At 36.1% G+C, this 23,833-nt stretch overlaps 1 protein-coding gene and 1 long non-coding RNA gene across 7 annotated transcripts; one reads left to right on the top strand and one right to left on the bottom strand.

Moving 5' to 3' along the window:
- Nucleotides 1-1,333: 1,333 nt before the first annotated feature.
- LOC135253126 (complement factor H-related protein 5-like) lies at nt 1,334-22,693 on the bottom strand. 6 transcript variants are annotated; one of them, XM_064332034.1, is made up of 18 exons: nt 22,470-22,691; nt 22,184-22,360; nt 21,989-22,094; nt 21,593-21,669; nt 19,619-19,801; nt 17,508-17,675; nt 16,767-16,943; nt 15,778-15,942; nt 15,511-15,678; nt 15,041-15,217; nt 13,664-13,843; nt 12,480-12,662; nt 10,261-10,437; nt 9,856-10,029; nt 9,239-9,415; nt 5,232-5,414; nt 3,802-3,833; nt 1,334-3,648 (listed from the first exon to the last, which is right to left on the bottom strand). In XM_064332034.1, exons 1-17 carry the CDS (start codon nt 22,540-22,542, stop codon nt 3,805-3,807), a joined length of 2,574 nt encoding a protein of 857 aa, XP_064188104.1. In that variant the 5' UTR covers nt 22,543-22,691; the 3' UTR covers nt 1,334-3,648; nt 3,802-3,804. The 6 variants fall into 6 exon arrangements, with proteins under 6 accessions (XP_064188104.1, XP_064188106.1, XP_064188107.1 ...); XM_064332036.1 differs by lacking the exon at nt 9,856-10,029 and having other exon boundaries at nt 22,470-22,693; XM_064332037.1 differs by lacking the exon at nt 13,664-13,843 and having other exon boundaries at nt 22,470-22,692.
- Nucleotides 10,432-10,940, top strand: LOC135253129 (uncharacterized). Its single transcript, XR_010329540.1, has 2 exons — nt 10,432-10,690; nt 10,853-10,940. It is a non-coding gene; the product is annotated as an uncharacterized LOC135253129 (long non-coding RNA).
- Nucleotides 22,694-23,833: the final 1,140 nt, after the last annotated feature.

Below are 23,833 nucleotides of genomic sequence, written 5' to 3'. Positions count from 1 at the left end.
ACCACCAATCAAAATCACAAATTTGAAATACTGATAATAATAATAATAGTAATAATAATTCTGTACTAACTCTTTTATTGCTTCATCACTGTTTGGGCTCATTGGCTTGCTGTCGAATTAAATGCAGTCCAGTGAGTTTGGATACGTTTTTTTCAACTTGAGCAGATACGATGCTTTTGTACACATCAGAATTCATAACATGCCCAAATAAATAATAAAAAAATAAAAAAAAAAACTTTTTAAAATCAGTGTTTAGTGTTAAATGTGTTCAGTAAATTTGCTTGCTATCCTCATCTTCTAGATTCTGTGATGGAAAAGAAACTGCTATCTGCTCACAGGCATTTATGATAAGCACAATCCAGAAAGGACTATTTGCTTGGTAAAAGCTTACCTGGGGATTAAGAAACAGAAGCAGCTTTACTCATCTATTTGGATGTTACCACAACTCAGTTCACGGTAAGTTACAAAGTCTTTTTTCATGAATAAAGCCCCATGCTTCATAATCTGAGGATAGAGCTGGTCTCATGTTACCAATGGAAATGTGTTTCTTTGATTAAAATTAGTATGTGCAGGGAAAAACCCTTTTATGCACATTATAGAGCATTTTCATTAATTGTTACAATTGTTCCGCACCTCTGATACAATTATACCAACTAATAAATATGAATGTAACGTCGGACTGTGTGTACCTTGGTTTTAATTGTATCTGACTCGATGGTCATGAATGAACAACTAATGCCTACTGACATGTCAAAGCTGTTTGAAACAAAATTTATGGTGACTCTCCCCTACTCTAATACAGTGATGATGTCTCCTCTTCCGAATTGCCACACTGATCATGTGCTGGAAAGAAGTTAACACTCGCTTTTCCCAGACGTTTCCATGTCCCTATAATGAACCATCTTTCAAAGTCATTTAGATCTTTTCCTCTTGCCATCTTGATCCCAAATTGAGGTCAGCTGAGCCTTCGCAGCATTTTTATACATGCCACAGTGCATGGTAGGATGTTAATTGCTTAATTGTATCATGCAGTACACTGCAGTACATTTAATTGGGAATAATTTCTATTTCATTTTTTCATTTTATTTCAGTAAAGGTGAATGTGAAAGTAGGTTATTCCTTGTATGGATTGTCTGGAAAAAGCATCACTACTTGAAACATCAACTTAACAATGCTAAAGTCCCGACTGTCCAGAATTTGCTTTCTCTGGGCAGTCGAGCAGTCCTTATTGTTCAGCCTTGACTCTTATTTACTCTTACTGAAAACTGCCAGATCCAATGGAAAAAATACCTGGGTTATGCAATATAGACAGAAAGATATGAAACACATGATAAACGTTTAAGAATTTTTATTAGCAATGAATAATATATTGTTTCCTCAACATACAGTGCAATAATTCAAACATTTCAGCATGGGTAGAACAGTGTTATATTGTCTTTGTAAACAGCTAGCCAGAACATTTAATCCATTTTCCCTGAACCTGGTGCAAAAGGATTTGTGTGCTAGTTTCTGTGGTACTTGGTTATCAATGTAGGAAATGGTTACTAAAGAAAAGCCTATACCTGTCCTAAGTACCCTGTCCTAAGAGGGAAATGCACAATTATTTCTATATATCCTGCAGTATTTTTATTTTCTTAATGCTAGTTATTTGTTCTAAAAACATGAAAAAATTGGCACATCATAATGGCATAAACTACATAAGTTAATGGCATAATGGCATAAATTACATAAGGTTTTATTCTGTTAAATATTTTTTCCGAGCCTTACATATACAATGCATTTTTTTTAAAGTTTCCTTTTAAAATCTCTCTAGTTAAGAGACAGAACATTTTTTATTTAGTATTTTGCTTTTAGTTTCATGCATGAATGTATGTTAAGTAGGCTGAGGAGAGGCTCAGTAGCCATTTAATTTTGATCTTGTATAACATGATGCATGAAAGAATTTGATGGAAAATATTGTTTAACTGATTATGGTTATGATTCTGTATTTTTCCTAGTATGCTTATTCATAAGAGGGTTTCCAATTTCACATTTCTAGAGTGACAAAGTTAAAGAAGTCATTATAAGGCTGAAAAATAAGACAGTCAAAAGCATAGGCCAAACCTAAGGCTTACCAAAATTAACTGTTTGGAAAATCATTAGGAAGAAAGAGACCACTGGTGAACTCAGTAATCGCAAAGGGCCTGGGAGGCCAAGGAACACCTCGAATGTTGATGACCGAAGGACTATAACTGTAATAAAGAAAAAACCCCAAACACCTGTCTGACAGATCAGAAATACTCTTCAGTAGGCAGGTGTGGATGTGTCAGTAACACTGCAGACAGAACTACAGAAGCTACACTGCAATATGCAAACCACTTGTTAGTGACAAAAACAGGATGGCCAGGTATCAGTTTGCTAAGAAGAGCAAATGAGACCAAAATAGACTTGTATCAGTGTGATGGCAAGAGTGGAGGCCAAAAGGAACTTCCCAAGATCCAAAGCACCCCCCACCCCTCACCCCACCACACCTGGGAAACATGGTGGTGGGAGTGTCATGGTTTGGGAAAATATGGTTATCACAGGTACTGGCTCACTTGTATTCACTGATGATGTAACTGCTGATAGCAACCGCAGAATGAATTCTGAAGTGTACAGAAGCCATTTATCTAAGTTCAATCAAATGCTTTAAAACTCATTGGACGGTGCTTTATCCTCCAGAAAGACAATGATCCCAAACATACTGCTAAAGCAACAAATTTATTTTTCAAAGACAAAAACTGAAAAACTTACTCCCAATCTGAATAAAATTGAACATGATTTTCATATGCTGAAGAGAAAACTTGGAAACTAGCTGCCAAAACAAGCTGTAGTACAGGCCTGGCAGAGCATCACCAGAGAAGATACCCAGCAACTGGTGATGTCTATGGGTCACAGACTTCAAACAGTCAGTGCATGCAAAGGATAGTAATAAACATGACTACTTTCATTTATGTAACATTATTATGCCCCAACGTTATGGTTCCCTAAAATGGGGATTATGTATAAAAACTGCTGTAATTTGCTGTAATTGGGAAACTGGATGAAATGTGTAAAAATGTTCACTTTAACCACGTTTGAATTGTTTGATTACAAATCTAAAATTGGGAGTACATAAATAAACATCATGAAAAAAATGTTTTTTCATAATGTTTTCTAATAAATTAGAAAAATGTTGTATGTTCTTAAACTAAAGGTAAAAATGATGTGCACAATAAATGTAAGCCGTGTGCATGTGCATGCATGCAAGGAAGATGCACTCATGCTGAAAATCTCACTCTGGATAGTTTACCAAATGTGGTGACACTGGTTCATAATTGTATGAATTTAAAACAAAACAGTTAATCATAAATGCATGATACAACCTAAGTTGTTGATTATGATTCAGCAAATTTGATGATTTATGAAGCTCCATGATGTATTGTAAAATTGCAGACAATTTAAGTGAAGTATGATATCTAGAGCTTGGTTATAATTTTTTGAGCCTTGCAGAAATGTAGGACAAATTAAAAGTGGTATACCAAAAGAAACAATGAAGTCCAGAAATATAAATCCAAGTCAAGAAGTATAAATCCATGATGATCTTTCGACAGCATCAGACTGATAGTTGATAACAATAATGCCCCAGTCCTAGGAATGAACAGAAAGCAAAGTGGTAAGTCGTTTTAAATCAAATATAATTTATATTGTTAAAAGTACTGTTTGATTGATATGCATTATGCCCTTAAACTGGATCTCTTTAATCAAAAATAAGCTTATCAACAAGTTATACTTCATACTCACGTATTAATTATAGAATGTGGTATAGTGCTGGCCTGTAAACCAATAAAGAAAAGATATTGGTCATTTCACAGAGAAATAGCAATGCCATTGCTTACAAGTCTTGGCTGAATATGTTCCTTTCCAGGATAAGCCTTTAAAGATATATATATATATATATATATATATATATATATATATATATATATATATATATATATATATTTATATATATTCACTACATGGCCAGAAGTATGTGGACTCGTGAAATCAAGCATCTCATCCAGAATTGTGGGCATTAATATGGCGTTGATCCATCCTTTGAGGCTACAACAACTTCCACACTTCTGGGAAGGCTGAAAACTAGATGTTGAAGAATTGCTACAGAGATTTGCTTCCATTCAACCAGAAGAGCATCAGTGAGGTCGAGCACTAATTGGACCTGACTCGCAGTTGGATTTCCAATTAATCCAATGACTTTCCAAAGGTGTTGGATGGGGTTGAGGTCAGGGCTCTGTCCAGACCGGTCAAGTTCTTCCACACCATCCTCAGCAAAAACAATTTCTATATGAATTTCACTGTGTGCCCAGGGGCACTGCAGAAACAGGAAAAGCCCTTCCCCAAACTGTTGCCACAAAGTTGGAAGCACAGAATCATCTAGAATGTCATTAGCACTAAGGTATATAGTTGCAATCAAAATTATTCCACCCCTGTGGAATAATATATTCCTAAATATTTTTAAATGTATCTCACTTGTGTGTTCTGTTAAAATTCAAAATAAAAATGTATTTTTTAAGATTTCCAAGTAGCATGTGAATTTTGTATTGCGGCCATATCATAAATATCCAACCCCCATTCAATATCAGCATTTTAAAAATATTTGCTGGTCTGTAGAATGACTAAATTTTGTGGAAACGCACTTAAGCCCAGGGAACAGGGAACCTTTGGTTCAGGGAACGATCTCGGAATGTCCTTGACTGGCCTTCTCAGTCCCCAGATTTAAATCCCATTGAAAATCTATGGTGGGATTTGAAGAAAGCAGTGGCATCACGAAAAGATTCCAAGATTCCAAAAGAGAGGTGTCAGAGGCTTGTAAGCACTTATAGGAAGAATTTATTATAAATTATTATAAAAGCTAAAGGATGTTCCACAAAGTACTGATTTTTGGGGTTGAATAATTTGGTCATTTATTTTTTTGTGGAGAATTTCATTTTTTTCCTTATAACAAATAGTAAACTCAGCTGTATGTTTTCAAAATCACTTGAACATGTTCTAATAAACATGTATTTCTGTTTACAAAAGCCTTAATTGATACATTGTCATGAAATTTTATTCACATCACAAAGACATCTTATGGGTTAGAGGGGTTGAATAATTTTGATTGCAACAGTATATATATACACACTCACACACACACACACACACACACAAAGTTACTTGGTTATGTTACTTACATGACCTGTAGCCTGTAATCTCGCCATCTTCGCACTTGACTTCAACTTCATCGTCCCAATATTTGTTGATATAATAATTATATCTGCATTTGATTTTGATTTTTCCCCCCTCTAACACATATATCCTTTCTTTTAGATCCCTGAGATTATATTTTGGATGTATTTTTTCTATCACACAAGGACCTAAAGGAAAAGAGAAGGTACCCATTAGATTTTGTTTGCCAAAATCACAATATGTTGTTGTTCTTCTACAAAACTATTGTTTGCTCGCAGACTACTGTTCTTCAGCTCCAGGGTTTCTCAAACTTCCCTTAGCGATGCTAGATTCAGAGCAGATATATTGAGCAGCATCAACCTCTCCAAGCATGAATGTACAGTACAGGCCAAAATTATTAGACCAACTACAGTAAAAAAAAAAAAAAACTTCAGGGAAAGAAGAATTCAGTTAATATACAGTATGCAATAACAAACCAAAGTACAAACATTTTTTTTCATTTTCCACCTACAATAACACAAAAAGATGACTTTTACTTAAAAAATAATCTTAGACACTACTTTCCTCAAAATGGCCTCCTTTGGCTATAATTACATTTAAACAAATTATTGGAAGTCTTTCCAATCATTTTGCAAAGTGGGAGTTGGAGAGGTGTGAATGAGGTGGAGGGGTAATTAAATTGACTGAAATCTTACCTACCTTAAGTTTTTAAAACCCCAGGTAGCCTAATACTTTTAGCTAGTAAAATAGGCACTAAAGTTTATGAGGATCAGATTGATGAATAATGACAGTAATAATATTGTGAAAGATTGAACTGCTTATTATTTATGTTTTTCCTCTTTGTTTTATTCATTCGTTTGTGTTAGCTCGGCTATACTTCCATTGCCGTCTGAAGCCCTGTGAAAATCAAACTGCTGTTTGTTTGCATTTGGCACATACACTGTGTGCTGGAAGTATTGGCTTGCTTTAAAAAAAAAAAAAAAAATAGTAGGTAAAGGGAGGAGAGGGGAAGAGAAAAAGGAAAATGATGTATATATGTGTATGTGCATATGTATGCATGTGTGTATGTATATCTATGAATGTGTATGTGTGTTTATGTATATATACACAGGTGACAAAATACAATCTGTCTCATCATCGCTTTTTTAGGTAACTGCAAGTGCAAAGTTATATTTGCCACCTCAGGTGCTGTCAATTTAACCCCAAGCCCTAAAAACTGTGGAAACTGTCATGTTACGGGGGCTAGGACCCAGGCGCGGAGTGGGAACAAACACGAAAATGTAGATACAAATAAGACTTTACTAACAAAAACTGAACAAACAAAGAGCCACAAGGGGCATATAAACTAAAAGAATACAAAAACAGAACTTCACAAGAACAGAAAACAAATGGCAGAAGCACAAGCAAGCCAAAGCCACGGGCAGGAACAAACGGCCAGAACAAACACAAGTAGGAAACAAACACAAAGAACCAGCACTCGAGTCAAGAGGACAAAGAACTTAAATAGACAGGGGTAACAAGACACAGGTGAACTCAAAGAACAATCAAAACAAAAAAGGAGGGGATAACAAGAACCCATGGTGCCCCCATGGTTGAAAAAGCGTCGCTAAAGTGCCCTCTAGAGTGGCGAAAATGAGAGGAAGTGCCTTATTGGCTGCCCTTCGCATGGGAAAAAAATGATTGAGTGCCCTCTAGGGACGTTCCCTACAGGTGCCTTTCTGATGAAAAAAACTCATGAAGTGCCCTCTTAGATGCCCTTCCAAGTGAGAAACCACGGTGCATCATAGCTTTAGGCGTGCTGGTGGGGCACCATGTCGTGCAGTAGGTGCCCTTTTTATTTTTTCGCCCCTGCCCTTCAAACAGCCTGAGTCCGCCACTGGGAACCAGTTCCAGTGACAGCCATACATGCCCACGCCATAACACTACCTCCACCATACTTCACAGATGAGGTGGTATGCTTTGGATAATGAGCAGTTCCTTCCCTTCTCCATACTCATCTCTTCCCATCATTCTGGTACAAGTTGACCGTTGTCTCATCTGTCCATAGGATGTTGTTCCAGAACTGTACAGACTTTTCTAGATGTTTTTTTTTTTTTTGGCAAACTCTAATCTTCCTGTTTTTGAGGCTTACCAATAGTTTACATCTTGTGGTAAACCCTCTGTATTTACTCTGGTGAAGTCTTCTCTTGATTGTTGACTTTGACACTGATACGCCTACCTCTTGGAGGGTGTTCTTGATCTGGCCAACTGTTGTGAAGGGGTTTTTCTTCACCAGGGAAAGTATTTTTCTGTCATCCACCACAGTTGTTTTCCGTGGTCTTCCGGGCCTTTTGGTGTTCCTGAGCTCACCAGTGCGCTCTTTCTTTTTAAAAATGTACCAAATAGTTGATTTGGCCACACCTAATGTTTTTGCTATATCCCTGATGGGTTCTTTGTTTTTTTTCAGCCTAATGATGGCTTGCTTCACCGACAGTGACAGCTCTTTGGACTTCATATTGAGAGTTAACAGCAACAGATTCCAAATGCAAATGCCACGCTTGAAATAAATTCTATACCTTTTATCTGCTGACTTGTAAATGAAATAATGAGGGAATAACACACACCTGGCCATGGAAAAGCTGAGCAGCCAATTGTCCAATTACCTTTGGTCCCTTAAAAAGGGGGAGACCACATATAAAAAGTGATGTAATTCCTACACTGTTCAAAGTTGAAGCTGAAGGTCTGCATTTGAGATCATATTCATTATTTAATTTCAACTCCAATATGCTGTGTTAGACAGCTAAAATAACGATAACTTTGTCAATGTCCAAATATTTATGGACCTGACTGTATTGTGACAGATAGGAGAATCTTCTTTAACTTTGTCTAGTTCCTGTTTTTCTTCCTTTTCCACTTTTTCCTTTCATTTTTCTTCTTTCTCTTTCTTTTCTTTTTATTTATCATGTTGGTTTTGTTTGTTTCTTCTTTTCTGTACTAACAAAAAAGTACAGATCAAGAGCGAGATCAGTGCAAACCAAAACCAACATGGCTGAAACGTTTTCATGGTGCTTTTGTTTATTTTGTCTTTTTCATTTTAGTTATTTATTTTTACCTGGAACCCATGAGGGCAAAATGAAAAGCTTTGCATTTGTTTAAAAGCTCGCTCTCAAAAAATAAATCTTGGGAAAACCCAGAATTACCGCATCTCCCCATGTCTTTCTATCTTGTCCCTCCCAAGGGTGTCTCCTGGTGTGTGACAGTTGCATACTTGTAGCTCTAGAAAAACTACTTTTTGTGGGAATGCCAGTTTGCAATCATCATACTGTAGTTTACAATGACATAATATGCAATGTTACTTTGCTTTCTGAAATAGTGGATGCATGATGCATATTTGACACAGTGCACTGTACATGAGATATTTCATGATTTGAAATGGACTGCAAGATAGAACAAGAGAGTAACAGTAGGAGGGATAATATGTGCCAAAAGAACCGTCGGCAGTCCCACAATGCAGTGTTTTTCTGCATTTACGCAAATGATTTTATTCTAATTACTAATTGGAGCATTAGTAGCAAAATTGTTAGATTTGCAGATGACAACACTTAAGGGTTTAGCAAATAAAGCACTAATCCGAGAAGATTTAAATCGAATCCAAGTTATATATATATATATATACAATAGTTAATTGTAAAGTTTTGTGCATAGGAAATAAACATTAAAAATAAACTAAATGAGTTCGAAACATTTTATGTTGAATTCTATCGATTGAACAAAAAGGATATCATTAGAAAAAAGGTAAATTAAGGTAAATTTCACATTGATTACAGAGAGAACTGTCGACACAGTACAGCTGGCCTGGTCATGTACTAGTGACAGAATTGTACTACAATTATATGCTGTGTAGCTAATGCTAGCAAAACTATAAAAATGATATTCGTTCATTTCTGGAAAGCTTTTCTGTCCAGCTCCTGCTAAAAAAAAGAATAAACTGCTCTTGATTACATGCATAAAATACATTTTGTGATATACTCACCTATACAAACTGGAAATGGTTCCCATTCCCCCTCGTGGCATCTTACTTTTCTCTCATCTTTAAGTTTATACTGGAGTTTACATTGATACGTAACTACAGTCTCTCCGTTTTCCACTTCTGTTGATATAATATCTCCATTTTCCGGGACTGGTGGCTTCGGACACGTTTTCTGTGGACCTGAAATGATGAAATTGTATTGGGTCTAGTCAAGAGTCAGCTATTAATATGTCATGTCATCGATGACGAGAAGGGTTTGTGGTCAAATATATTTTTATCACACTCCAAAGACAGTTTGAAGGATGAAATGAGATGTCAAGGATTGTTCTGTATTGCTCAACTTCCGATGGACAAAATGGCCTACTGGAAAGATTTGTAAAGATAAATTATTTTGAGACTTTCTAAATATCTTTCAAAATACACACATCCATATTTCCTTGGTAGTAGAAAGTAGACACCATTGATTTGAGAGGAGGCTTAACAAACCTTTTGGAAATGATTATTTCCATTATTATTTCCAACATTGTACTCTAAATATGATTGCAAATCTGTGAATGTGTTGCCTTCATACTGTTAATAGAATCCTTTGAGAAGAAAATAATTGAAAAAAGAAAACTTACATATACATTCCACCTGGCCATCCCATTGTCCATTTTTACAAGTGATACTTTTGTTAGTTTTGGGTTCACATGGACTGTAGCATCTATATTCCAGCATTTCGCCTTCCATGTATGTTTTTTTGGGGGACTCCACATATCCATGTGGCAGGTCAGGTTTTTCACAGTAATCTTTTTCTAAACGAAACACATGATTTTATTAAGTACTTGTTGCCTGGGAAATGTATGTCCGTACCACTACCATGTCATTTTCTTTAGTTGAATATGTGGTCAGCATGATGCTTCATTTAGTAATGCAGTCTGCACGGTTGGTTTAACACGTCTGCCTATTTTTTTTAGCATCATTAATAGCATTCTAGTATTTCTTTTCTTATTACTGTACACATCGATTGGAGGATACACACTTACTTGTGCAATGTGGATACTTCCATTGTCCATTTATACATATTGCTTTAGTTTCATCTCCAGGGATAAACGTGTCTTCACATTCATAGTCCACCTTTGCTCCATTTTCATATGGTCCTTCTTTCTTATGTACAAGCACTGCATTGTTGACCTTGTCCTCTGGGCTTGAGCATTTTGACCCTAAAATGATATGCATCATTATACATTATGCCTTTCGTGACTATTGATTTCTTTCTTGCTTTACTAAATAGATCGTTTCAGCTAAATATTGCACCAAGACTTGCTTGGATGGGTTTGGACGGTTATTGTTATTTGTTCAGTATAATGTTGTAAAAGCCCAACTCTTTACATGTCACTAATGAGAGGTGCTACCAAATATTTCATACATTTTTAGGGGTTCAAGTCCCGAAGGGGCTGAAACCCTATTGTTTTTGTGCTGGTTTATTATTTATCTTCTTCAGAAATGTTTGCACAAATTCCTGTGAGATGGTAAACGGTAGAGACATGAAATTCTGCTAATTGATTGGAAGTTGTGTGCAAGTGCTGCCCAACAAATATGAGCTCAATCGGAATGATGGGGGCGCTATAATTAAAGGTCAAAATTGAAAAGTCATAACTTCTACGCCGTGAGTCCAATTTACATGAAACTTGCTACAGACATCCATCTATCCTCACTCTACAAATTTGCATCAAGAACACTAAAGTCCGTGTGACTAGATTTTCCGCCATTTTGAATTTTTTGAAAAACACATTTTTGATATCTTGTCCAAAACCGTAGGTCCGATTACCACCAAATTTTCTGTGGCTCATTACTGGACCAAGCTTATCAAAAGTTATTCAAAACTTGTTGATATCTCATTGCGTTTTGAAGATATTGACCAATGAATTTCAAAAGGGCGTGGCTCAGCACATAAATAGACCAACAATCGTTGGGCCAATCATCACAAAACTTGCAGGATATGTCCACATAAGTACCTGAAACATACCCTGAAAGTTTCATTCAAACCGACCACTAGGGGGCGCTACAAATGTGCGTGGCATAACACAAATTAGACTATAAATCAAAAATTGTTTGTCCAATCATTACAAAACTCACAGGATATGTTTCATAACACTGTTGAACCACATGTGTACAACTATTTTGAAATCACCCAATAGGGGGCGCCACCAGTCTACGGGCAAAGATTGAAGGTCATAACTCTAAAGCTGTGAGTCCAATTTACACAAAACTTGCTACGGACATCCATCTATTCCATCTATCCTCACTCTACAAATTTGCCTCAAGAGCCATTAATTAACGGACTGAGTTACTGACTAAGTTACTGACTGAGTGAGTTAGTGACACTGCCGGTCATAAAGGTGCTTCACATCTAAAAATGACCATTCAAGAATGTAAATTGGAACTGGATTTAGCTCGAATGAGTATATCCTGGTATTATGTGGCACCTCCAGTGTACCAGTAAAATAAATAACAATTCCAAACAGAAATATAGCCATTAATTATAAATGTGTTAAAGGCCCCCTTTTCCCAAACCAAATACCTATCATTAAATAGTTTTCATGCAGACACAATCAAACCATCATTTATTTTTTGTTTAGTTTTTGTATGATATGATAATTTTTTCTTATAGTTCTTGTATGACATGATGATGATGGTCCTATGCTACTGTTAGTTTGTTGTGCAATTAAACCTTTTCATTCATTTATTGAGAATGAACATATTGTGTCAAGTCAAATTCCTTGTATGTATAAATGGACTTGACTATTACAATTACTCTGATTCTGACTAGTTCTTATTGCACTTCACAGCTTTCATCTTCTAATGGTCCATGCTGGCTTGAACCCCCGGAATCGCCGCTTGCGGATATGTTTTTATTGTTTTTTTTGTCTTATGTCGATAACTATTCAAAACAGTCAACACAACTTGATATTGATCTTGATAATTATATTGTATTGTGTAATAGGAATATTAATTCAGTTTAGCCTGGGTGAAAATCCTGGACCTCAAAACTGGTTTGTGACTAAGATAAAGTTAGCAACAGTGCCTCTGTTCTGCATAGAAGATCTCTTTACAATGTTATTTCTTCTGAATATTAACAAAGTAACCACAAAATATTGACTTATCAGGCAGTTTAGCCATACAGTAATGATCTGATTTTTATTCTATTTTTAACTTCAATTTATAAATGGCTCAGATGAACCTACCATGTTTTAGTACTTACGAATGCATTTTGGGACAGCGCTCCATGTTCCATGTCTGCAGGTGACTTCTCTGTTCCCCTCAATTTCATACAATTCTGTACACTGAAATTCCACTTTAGATAGATGAGCATATTTCGTCTTATATTTCGATGTAATTGTCGCATATTCAACACGTGGGGGAGGATTACACATTTTATCAGATGCTGTTGGGGATATTAAATGGGCATGGTTAATCAATTTCATTTTCTTCTTAACACTGTTAAATTAATACAAGATAAACCTCTACCATCTTGTTGCATTTAGGCTATTGGAGTCACTATTATTGTCCTACCCACACACACAATCTACTATAACACAAGGATAAAGTGGGTTGTGCTTGAATTTTTTTGAAATTGTCAGATGCGTGTGCATCCACTATCACAACGTGATGACATAATGGCATATTACAAAAAAAACAATTCCTGCAGAACGCTAATTATACGTATTTTAGGACCAAAATCATTAGATTTACAGGACGTACATGTCATCTTGCATATATGTGATTGCACTTATGTTATTTTGTACACTAAATTGTTCTTTAAATAATGTGAAAACATTGGATAAAATCGATTCTGATCCCTTCTTCATTTTTGTTTGCAAAAGACAATGAGCCATAAAGGAAAAATAAAGGCACATTTCACGCGCATTGCAGGCCCAATGCACCACCTCAACTGACGTAGACGAAATCACAGCAAATTAACTGCACAGCATAAAATGACATTTTATTTTTTAAATTTTATTTAACCTTTATTTACCCAGGGTAGGTTCACTGAGCACGGATGCTCATTTGCAGGAACACCCTGCTTCACACTCATACACATTCACACCTGGGAAGCTGCCCAGTACAACTACAATCCTCTATTATTGGCCACTGAGTATATAAATACAAGGTACAATATAAAGCCCTGTATATTTCAATGTATATTAGCTCTCGTACTGCATACTTTAAAACCTTTTTAGGCACAACCATAGAGTAACAACAATGGTATTCATTAACCATTACCATTAACCCAGGCAGGCTCCCAATGCATAAGATCACAGTCACAACTTACCATTTAGCTTTAGATGAAAATACAATATTTGCAGTGTCTATGTATCGTATTTTGGCACTTTTTGGTAAATAAGTAAGACACCTGAAAAACCATTTCACCAAAGGATTACTCACGTTTGCATATTGGCAGTGCCAACTCCCAACTCCCATTCACACATTTTATCCGATCATTGCTTTCCATTTTGTATCCATCATCACATTCATATGTCAAAAATTCACCATTTGAATACACATCTTTTCTTTCTTTCAGTATTGCATTTTTTGGAGTTGTTGGAGGAACACATTCATTTTCACCTGTAAAAAAGTAACATAACCTTTAATGAATCCAAACATTGAAAACACAATAAAAAAACTTCATGCCCGAATGGAAAAATGAAATGGCTGTTAAAAAGAATAAGCTTTGAGGGTATCAAGAGGCCTATTTTCTGTAATCCACCAGAATAATATATAAATATAATACAAAAGGATAATACAAAAAATGCTATATTTCTGCCACTGTTATTAGGAATAAGTGAATAGTAAAGCTATGATATATAACACCTTCAGCAGGAAAGTTGTCAGATTTTCACAAGTGTGTATCTGCCATGGGGGATTCTCAAGTCAGTAAGAAAATATTACAAACCTCCAAAAGTTGACCCCATATTTTAAGTGGACATTTGAATGTTCCCCAACAATGTTTTATCAGGTTCTTTAACTAGTGAAGCACAACAATCTGCATACGAGTTCAGAAAGAGGAGTTAAGTGGCATGACCCAGCCTTTCTAGCTACAATGAAAGTCCTGTGTTTTGAAATTAAATTTCTTCCAACATGAAATACATTGACAGAGCAGACAGAAACTGGGAAAATTAAGCAAAACTTAAATGACCATAATCTGATGTGATAATACTTTGTACCCCACAAATCAGTAATCACCAAATGTTTCAAACACCACCGCCACCGCTCTGCGTGTGTGTGGCTTGTGGCTGGGGCATAAAAAGAAGCAGATGTAAAAGAACCTAGATGCCAAAAATGTGCTTATTCAGTGTGAGGTATATCTGCTTTAATTAATTCCATTAAACATGGTTGTAAGCTAGTCTATATACTAGTTACTATAATATTCTATTATTGTCTATTATCTATCAGCAGCGCAGCTAAGGGTAGGCTACATCTCAATAACAGTGAAGAATGCATGATGAGGACATTTGTTACAGTGCATCACACCTGAAAAAAAGGCGTGTATGCGTGTTACACAGGGCCTTGATATCTCCAAAATGGCTATCTGGATTAGCCTTTTGATAGGGCCTGAATTTGTAGCTATACACCTTTTTCTAAATTAACCAATAATCAATCAAGCCACAAGTAAATCCTATTATAACATGCACAGCTTAATAATAACCGGTATGCAGCTGATATACTGCTACACTGATATGAACTGCTGACATAAAAAAAACTTGCATTATAAAAAACATGACAAATGAGGCTGAAATTACAAAGGAAAAAGTGTTTCCTTACCAATGCACTTTGGATTGTCAGACCATACACTATTCGTGCAGGTCAATTCCCCCCACCAACCATCCACTGAGGGTTTATAACCAGGAATGCAACCGTAATGAATGACAGAAGAACTGCTTTTGTCTGGGATGAGATATCCATTCTCAAGAACAGGTCTTTGGCAAAAACCTTTTATTGCTAAAAACAAAGAAAAAGAATGACATTACTTGTGTAAGGCAGTAAAGAAGTAAATTTTAAGGGAACTACACCAAGCAAACCAGCACCTGAATTCTTAGTTAAATTGTACCAAGAAGCCACTGGTGAGCTTAACAACAAAATACCACCAACAAAAACTTGCAGTCTGGGTTTCATAGGTGAAATCCTTTCTAAATCAACAGACCTTATACATATACTGTGCAGTAATCATAAAAGAGCATAGCTTAATAACATCATGATAACACACGATAACATGTCCTATATGAAAAACTTACCTTTACAGTCGGGCTTTTTTTCCCAGCCACTCTCCCTACAGAACGTTTCTTGCTTTCCTTTTGGTTCGTGAAATAGTTCACATTCATAATCCAGACGCTCACCCAATGTGTATTTTTTAATTCCACTCAGAATGATAGCATTAGGGATCTTTGGATCACATGTTATTGCTGAAAATATATAAATGGTTTGTGATTAATACGGTGATCTGAAATACCTTTTTTCCTTAAAGTACAATCCAAACAAATTGAGACTGAAAGAAAAGTTACCTTGACACACCGGGGGCTCCCATCCCGTAATTTCACAAGTAGAGCGACTCGATTTTCTGAATCCATTTTTGCAGGTGTAATATGGTGCCGTTGATTTGTGACGAACAGAATGACCATAACCAAGCCACGCCACATTATCTTCTGGTGTAAAACCACAGGAAATTTCTGAAAAGGCGAAATGAAAAATAGTGTTCTTATTATGAGAAAAGTGTACAAATACAAACATATATCTGCATCCCCGGCAGCATTGCATTCTGTTATACTCAGTTTATAAATATCAGGCTCATGCACAGATTGATCCATACAGCATGTATTCATAGTTTTCATGTGTTGTCACTGAGCAATGGGCATGCCCAACTGGTGGGCAAAACAAAGCTTACTACTATTGCTGGCTAATGACAACACAAAATATTAGGTGGTTGTTGAGATACTGGATGCACTAACAGAATTTCTCAATCTGAAATGTTTTGTTTACTAACTTAAACACTTCGACCCTTTCTATCATAATGAAGTTGCTACGGCCAATTTCACATAAATCAATGTTTATGTCAAAAATGTTAATTTCCGGCTGTTATAGGCTAAATTATATTTAAGCATTTAAATTATGACATAACTCAAATTTGAGATATCTCCACATTAGTCCTGGCTAGTCATAATTTCTATTAAAGATATATTTAGTTCCTTGTGATATAAAATATCGAAATTATCTTTTTTATATCTGAAACTAAGATATTACTAGTCAAACTACAATAAATATCTTGAACTGGAGTTACTGGATATTTTGAAAGGAGACCGATCTTATTTTGTAGATACCTTCAATCATTCTGACTAGTCAGAATACATTTATAGATATCTTTCATTTTGACTAGTCAAACAAAAAAAGTCAATAAAACTGTCGTCCTTGTTGTACGAAGGTCCTCGTTCTACTCAGCAACCAGAAACAGAGTAAAGGAGCCATCATCAGCATTTTTACCATTACTTAGACATACCTTCACAAAATGTGCTGAAAGACCATCCATTATCTCCGCAGGTCACTGTATCTTGTTGCTTCTTTGTCTGTGTTCTATAAGATTCCTTACAAACTATTCTAGCACTTTCTTCAGGATAAAATACTGCTCTGGTTTTGGGCTGAATATCTGATAATGGATCCACTCTACAAACTTTTTCTGTATGGGAAAACAGATAAACAACAGAATAAATATCAAAGGAAGACAAAGTGATGTGTGTGTATCAATATATGGGGATAAACTACTGGGAGTGGCTGACTTGGCACTTCATGTGCTGGCAAAGTGTGTGTGTGTGTGTGTGTGTGTGTGTGTTTAATAACCTTCTAGAGAATAGTTATAAAGCAACTACTAAATCCAAAGATGCAATTACTCATATCACCATCCAATACAAAAGGCCTCCATTTAAAGCTGAGTACCACTGGCAAGGTATCTGGGGTTTTAAAGCTTTTGAGAATCTTTAATCTATGATTTAGAGAATTATATTTTTACTCAAGACCCAAGAGAGCATAGGGTAGAGGGTAAATGGCTCAGGGAAGATCTAGACTTTATTTTTATTGTGTTCTTTCTGTGTGTAAAAGAAAATTGAGACTTTTATCAATTTTGGTGCCTGCACAGTACAGTTGGGACATTCTATGTTCCATGGATGTTCTGTGGAACATTGCCCTATATGTGTGCATATGTGTGTGCGTAAATTGACATTGGGCAGTTCAACATATACAGTACCTTCACATTGTGGTTTTGGCCTCCAGTCATGGTAAGTGCACGTGGAAGGTCTTCCCACAGGTGTATAGCGTTCAGCACAAGCAAATGATAAGACATCATCTTTCTTATAAATTGCCTTTTGGTTTGTGACCCAACCATTTTGTATAACTGGTACTTTACATGTTATCTCTAAAGGAAAGGGGGAAAAGGTATTAATGCATCAAAACATCATGTCATAGCTCTGTGGTGTCTTGCACTAATGTACCCCAAAGGGAATCAATGCTTAAGACATAAGAGTTGTTAGGATTTCTGAAATATTGCTGACATTCTATTTTACTATTTATATCTAAGTACACATGAGGGTAGTTGATATTAACTTGCTCAGTAACCCAATCTTCTTATGATAACTTTATTATTTTTTTATTTATCAAAACATCTTACCACTAGCCATTACCAATATATATCATTTGCATTTGGTGTAATTTACACCCCAATCATATAATTTGTAGTGAGAGAAATGGTGTGAACGACCAAATCAAAGATAGTTTGGTTATATAAGTGAAAGTGCCATTTTTAAATGGTCCATAACGAACCCCAAAAAGTTTCCCAAATTCCCATTTAAAAAAAATAAAATCAAAATGGGCATTGGTGGATATCAATGGGGATATATCGACAGTGTATCATGCTGTCATTCATCAGCTTGGCTCACCAGTATTTAAATCTATAACACTTCCAGTTAAAACTACTTTATTTAAGCAAAAAATAAAAAAACAATCGTTTGAATAAATTTTTATTTGTACCCATGACATATTAAAGTATGGGAGGAGTAACTAATGTGTGTTCACCACTTTCAGGCCATTCTATTGTCATGGTCTTTTGAAGTGGGTTTCCTGTTCACGGGCACTGGGGCATGTGGCCACTCAGTTTGTACAGTCCGGCACATTTCACTTTATTAACCAATACATCTAAAGACTGCCATTATAGAGTACTCAGGGACAGTAAATGCACACATTAAAAAATTGCATGTCCTCCTGGTGAGGCTAAAGACAAATTTACATAGTGGATATTAAAGTTAAATATAACCGAAACAAAACGCCCTCCAGTGCTGATAAGTTCAAGCATTCGTCTTGTTGAATATGTAGAGCAACTTCAAAAAGTGTATTATACGTTAATTCCAAAACTGAGAAAAAAGTAGGGTTGCAGGGTGGCTCATCCTGCACATGAATGGGACCCTGTGGTATGGTTTTAAAATAGGCCCATGCCAATGCCAACTGCGACTGGCAGCCCCGCAAGGTGATGCGCAATTGGTGTGACACCAAGGGAAACAAGGTTCTCAGTTAGCAGGAATGACAGCATACTAACTGGGGCGGGGTGCCCTATCAACCCCCTGGATGATAGGGCATCCGAAATCTGCCTGTTGAGCTCCAAATTAAGTGTCTTCCTTCAGTTAATATCTGTCAGGGCTCGACTTATAGGCTGCCATGTGATAAGAAGAATTGGCTGACATCATATGCTTTGGAGGGAAGCGCATACTTGATAGCAGTTTTCAACAATATGATGATGAATATAATTGGGCATTCCACATTGGGAGAAAAGACAGAAAAAAACTTAAATTAAAAATTCTGAAAAAGTACTTTCCACATTCAGTGAAAAATATATATATATATTTATGGGAGAGTTTCAGCCAGAAGAGATTTTACTAGAAGTTGCACGCTAAGTTTAAAGAAATAAGGGTAGCTCAAATGGATTTTAAATGCAAACCACCAAAGATGCAAAAAGTAAATTAAATTTACTTTAAAGTGAGCTGAAAAATTATATTATTTTTTCACATGGTGAAGAAGTCTTGCTTTATAAGGAAATTTGTGAAGCCTAACAACCCTCATATATACGTCTTTCAGGAAGCCATGTTGCATTTTGATTTGAACCGGGCTAATGATATTGCATATTTGATCAAATTCCACAAGTTATTGTTCATCACAATGTTCATACTGTTCATCCAAGTCAGTGGATATAACGTAAGTTATTTCAGAGTGAGTTCAAATTGGCTTCAAGGTAGAATACAAAGAGTTCCTGTTGGCAGGATTATATCTGAGAAAGGTAAGCATTGATTCATTTGGCAAAGAATTGCGCACCTTCACATTGTGGAATACTTGCACTCCATTCACCGGTATCAGTACAGTGAATTTGTTTCTCCCCATCAATTTTTTTTTCATCTGTTCGGCATTCAAATTGTATTATATCGCCATATTGAGGGCTCTCAGTATTTCCAGAGGCAATCAAGTCTCCAGTTGCTTGTACTGGTCTACATTTCACCACTAAAACACACATAAAATGGTTAGTGAAATCACAACGGGTCAGACTTAAAATAAAAGTACAATATTGACATTCAAAAATAGCATTTGAATTAGCATGAAACTAGTATGGACTAAAGGCCTGGATTCAATCATATTGTCTTTAATATTGATTTTAAAAAGTGTTTGTGGTTCTATGCTATTGTAATGTGGTTTACTGAAGGGTGCTCCTTATCAGACCTCCAAAAGAAAACATACCATTTATTGTGCTGACGGAGTCAGCAAGTGTGATAGAGAGACAGTGCTCAGTTGCAAAATATTCGATTGGATCAGCATTGTGTAAAACTTAGGTTCGCCTTAATACAGTGTAATCATGTTTTGTATTGTTGGAAAGCTGACGTCATGGGCAACAAGTTGGTGTCTCAGCTACGAAGATTAACCTGGTGTGATATGCTTACAGAGTGCGAGCAGGATCATTGATCTATACTGTTTTGTCAAGATTGTGTCTTCACTTGATTACTTGGTGTTTTGCTTTGATCTGTACATAAGGGGAAGTGTGCACTGGGATAGGCTATGGGCAGAAAGAGCACCACAACCAGCTACAGTAGCAATCAGGAACAATACATATGCCATTACACTAGCTAACTTGTATTTTAGCTAAACTACTAGCTAACTAGCAGACATACTGTAACATTGGCTAGCTTGCCTATCTGGCTATGCGGCCATCTTGCATCATAAGCTTGCTTGTAAGACTGTCAAGCACTGCTGGCTCACAGTCATAATTTTGCAGATCACCCTCAAAATAATATAATTTGCAAAATGACACATATCACATTATAGCCAAACAACCATTCCAAGTTGCTTTTGTAACACAGTGAACATAATTCATGTTCATTTTTAGGCCCTTATGTCCAAATTACCAGATGCTACTGTGAAGTAGCCAACTGACCAAAAGTAGATATGCCCCTTCATAATATGGAATTCCTAAATGCAAGCTGAACATTATAAATCCACCAATGGTAGTCGTACAAAGTGAGAAGATCAATATTGACAAGAAAAGGTAAAGGGGGGAGGTGGGCACTAAATAGGGGTGTGTGTGAAATAATAAAGCACCTGGGCCAACCAAATCTAGCAGCAACCACCTGGAACCACCATTTGGTTTAGAGAAAGTTTATGCTAGTAAAATTGACAAAATATTTTCAGAGACTGATGTCTAGTAAGACTGTAGGCTCCTAGACAAACAAACTTGCTGATGTCAGCCACAAACCTCTTATTTCACTACTACTATCTAATGAAACCAGGAAGCAACAGTTACCCAATAGTCCTTGATGATTGATGGTTCTGCTGGCCAGAGCCTTCTTCATTAAACTCTTTAATCCTTCACAATCTGACCATGCAGCACCCAATAGCCACAAGACTCAAGAGCCTTGTTCCATTAATTTGTCAATGAATAGATTTCCATTTTTGGCATCATAGGGCTTGCAACTCCACCATTGTATGTTTGACCCCCTAGTGAGAGTTCTGTTCTTGTACCATTAAGAAAGTTACTCATCTATATGTATAAAAAGGAATGTAAAAAGAGTGTAACCTGCTCTGGATAAGCATGTCTGCAAAATGGCCACAATGTGAAATGCTGAATTTTCTGAATTCACCAAACTATGTTGAATGCAAGAATGCATAAGTAGCATTTACTTATGATTTAGAATTTCAGCCAAATGTTGACTCAAACCAGGCCTAAAGTTGCCATTTGTTAAAATGCCTGTGTAATGCTGTTGAAAATTAATTGAAAAGTAAGAATTAGACATTTTTCTGTACCTTCACAAATGGGAATGGCATTATCCCATCCTTGATCCATGCAACTGCGGTGATTTACCTTTCCAGCCAATATGTATCTAAAATGAATGAAATCATGTTTTAGCTTCGGTGAAATGGAATTTTGAGTATACAACCCTGTGTTCTTTACTGACACTGACACATCACTAATTTTTTTTTTTTGTCACATGGCTAAAAATTGTCTAAACAAAGTTATGGTTTAAATGGTTTCATACAAAGGAAAAGAACAAAAAAAAGTAAAGCTTTTTTTTTTTACTTCTAAGCAAAATGTAACACTGGAGTTCACTTTGTTGCTGTAGCTGACGTTATAAAAGTAATAGTTACAAAAATAAGTATAATCTAAAAACCAAAACAGGTAGAAGATGGAAGTACACGTACCCTTTTTTGCAGGTATATTCAACTTGAGATCCAAATACAAAATCTTCTCCCCTTGTAAGCATGAAGTTGCCATGTGGTGTATCACCTGGGTGACCACACTGCTTTGCTAAAAAAAAGAAGTAGTTTTGCATAATTCTCATAAACTGCTTTTTCCCAAGGGAAATTTGAATTGCAACCACAAAATGTATTTCTTACGGTCACATCTGCGTCTTCCACTTATTTCCCAATCACCATTGGTGCAAATTATTCTCAGGAATCCAGCATAGCCAGCTTGGCAAGACAACCTCAATGCCTCTCCACTTGCATAGATATCTTTTATGTCGGAGGGTTGTTCATTATTTTGATTTTTGGGTATTGAACTGCCAGGACAACCTATTCAACACAAGTCAAAAAGATATTTTAGCATTCCCATTAGAAAATAATTACTGAACAGTGTTACATTTTTATATCTAAATTTGTATATTATGTTAGGAATACTCACCATTCTGTGCCTTGGCCACTGCAGAAAAACAGATCCATAATATAAGAAAGCAGCCATAACCTACAGCCTGCATTTTAAAAATCCAGCGGACAGCCAATTTGAATCTTCTTGTGCTGTGAGATCACAGCAAAACTACTGTGGATAAATAGCCTTTGATGAGTTAATAATTTTCCAGAGCTAAATGGCAGTCCTGCCTAGAGCAGATTTTGTAAATGGATAAGAACTTCCTTACTTACTGACATATAACGCCGGAAAAACCACACCTACTGAAACCAATGGGTGATTTCTAGGACAACAAGTGGGAAGTACATATTTGTACATTTTTCCTCCCACAGCACAATGTGAATATTAGTCATAGATTGCAATTGAGTAAAGTCACTGGTAGTTTTTACTCTAAACTAGTGATCACTTAATATTCATATTAATATTCATGTCAAGGTACACTATTCAATTAACTTTTCAGTCATGAAGCAAATTTTAACAATGTAGGTAAAGCACATTATGCGAAATGGGAAATGAACAACAGTCTACTTCTCTAATCTAACACCAGGTGTGCAAATTAGGGTGTGTGCAACTCAATTTTGGTACTTCAGGCATCAACACAACTGCAGCTTAGAGTTAAAAGAGTCCAAATGAACCCAGTTCTCTCCCAGTAAAATTAGCGTTTATCCCATTTCCCTATAGCTTCTGCCAGACAAACAGGTATCCTTAATTGATGTGAAATGTTGCCAATAAGCTGCTATTGAGAATTTAGTCACATTAAGCATGTCCATTCAGTCGTGGTATGGTCACATAATATTACATGATAGCAACAGGACGTATTTAAAAACTTGCATTTTATACAGAGCAGAGCGATAAATTGGTCCATTTTAGGCAGGGAATTTCACCTTAAGTATCCAGTGGATAATGGTGTGAATCTAAAAGTTGGGCTTTTCTCCAGATATGATATTGGTGTAATGTTTTTACTTTAATGCCAATACAGGTCTCTACAATTTGGCTTATATTTTTACGTGATAGTAACAAACTTCGCCAATGCAGTTTGTGCAGGGCAATCACGGTGGTGACACAATCTGGTCCATTTCAGGTTTTGCTTTTAATGTCTGATAGGCAATAGTGTTTTAAATCTAAACTGGAATTTTATTTGTCCACAAATGATGCTGGTCTAACAATTTTACTTTTATGCCAATACAGCTAGCCAGTTTGTAATTATAGCTGCTTGATTTTAGAAATGGAACCTACACAAGTGGAACTGGAAAATGTAAGCAAGTTAAGCTAGTAGCTCTGCCCAGCAATAGATATTCTCTCTACAATAGACAATCAGCAATAGACTCTACTACACAAATGTTGGATAATAATGTTGGATA

This window comes from Anguilla rostrata, chromosome 4 (genome assembly GCF_018555375.3).
Source record: "Anguilla rostrata isolate EN2019 chromosome 4, ASM1855537v3, whole genome shotgun sequence".
Classification (NCBI taxonomy): Eukaryota; Metazoa; Chordata; class Actinopteri; order Anguilliformes; family Anguillidae; genus Anguilla; species Anguilla rostrata.
The sequence above is the reverse complement of the archived record's forward strand: the minus strand, read 5'-3'. Positions and strand labels throughout refer to the sequence as shown.

Coding starts and splice junctions, on each gene's coding strand:
- LOC135253126 (XM_064332034.1), bottom strand. CDS start 22,542: ATGCAGGCTGTAGGTTATGGCTGCTTTCTTATATTATGGATCTGTTTT. Junction 22,095..22,183: donor TGGAAGACGCAGATGTGACC/GTAAGAAATACA, acceptor TCTTTTTTTTAG/CAAAGCAGTGTGGTCACCCA. Junction 16,944..17,507: donor GCCAAAACCACAATGTGAAG/GTACTGTATATG, acceptor TTTCCCATACAG/AAAAAGTTTGTAGAGTGGAT.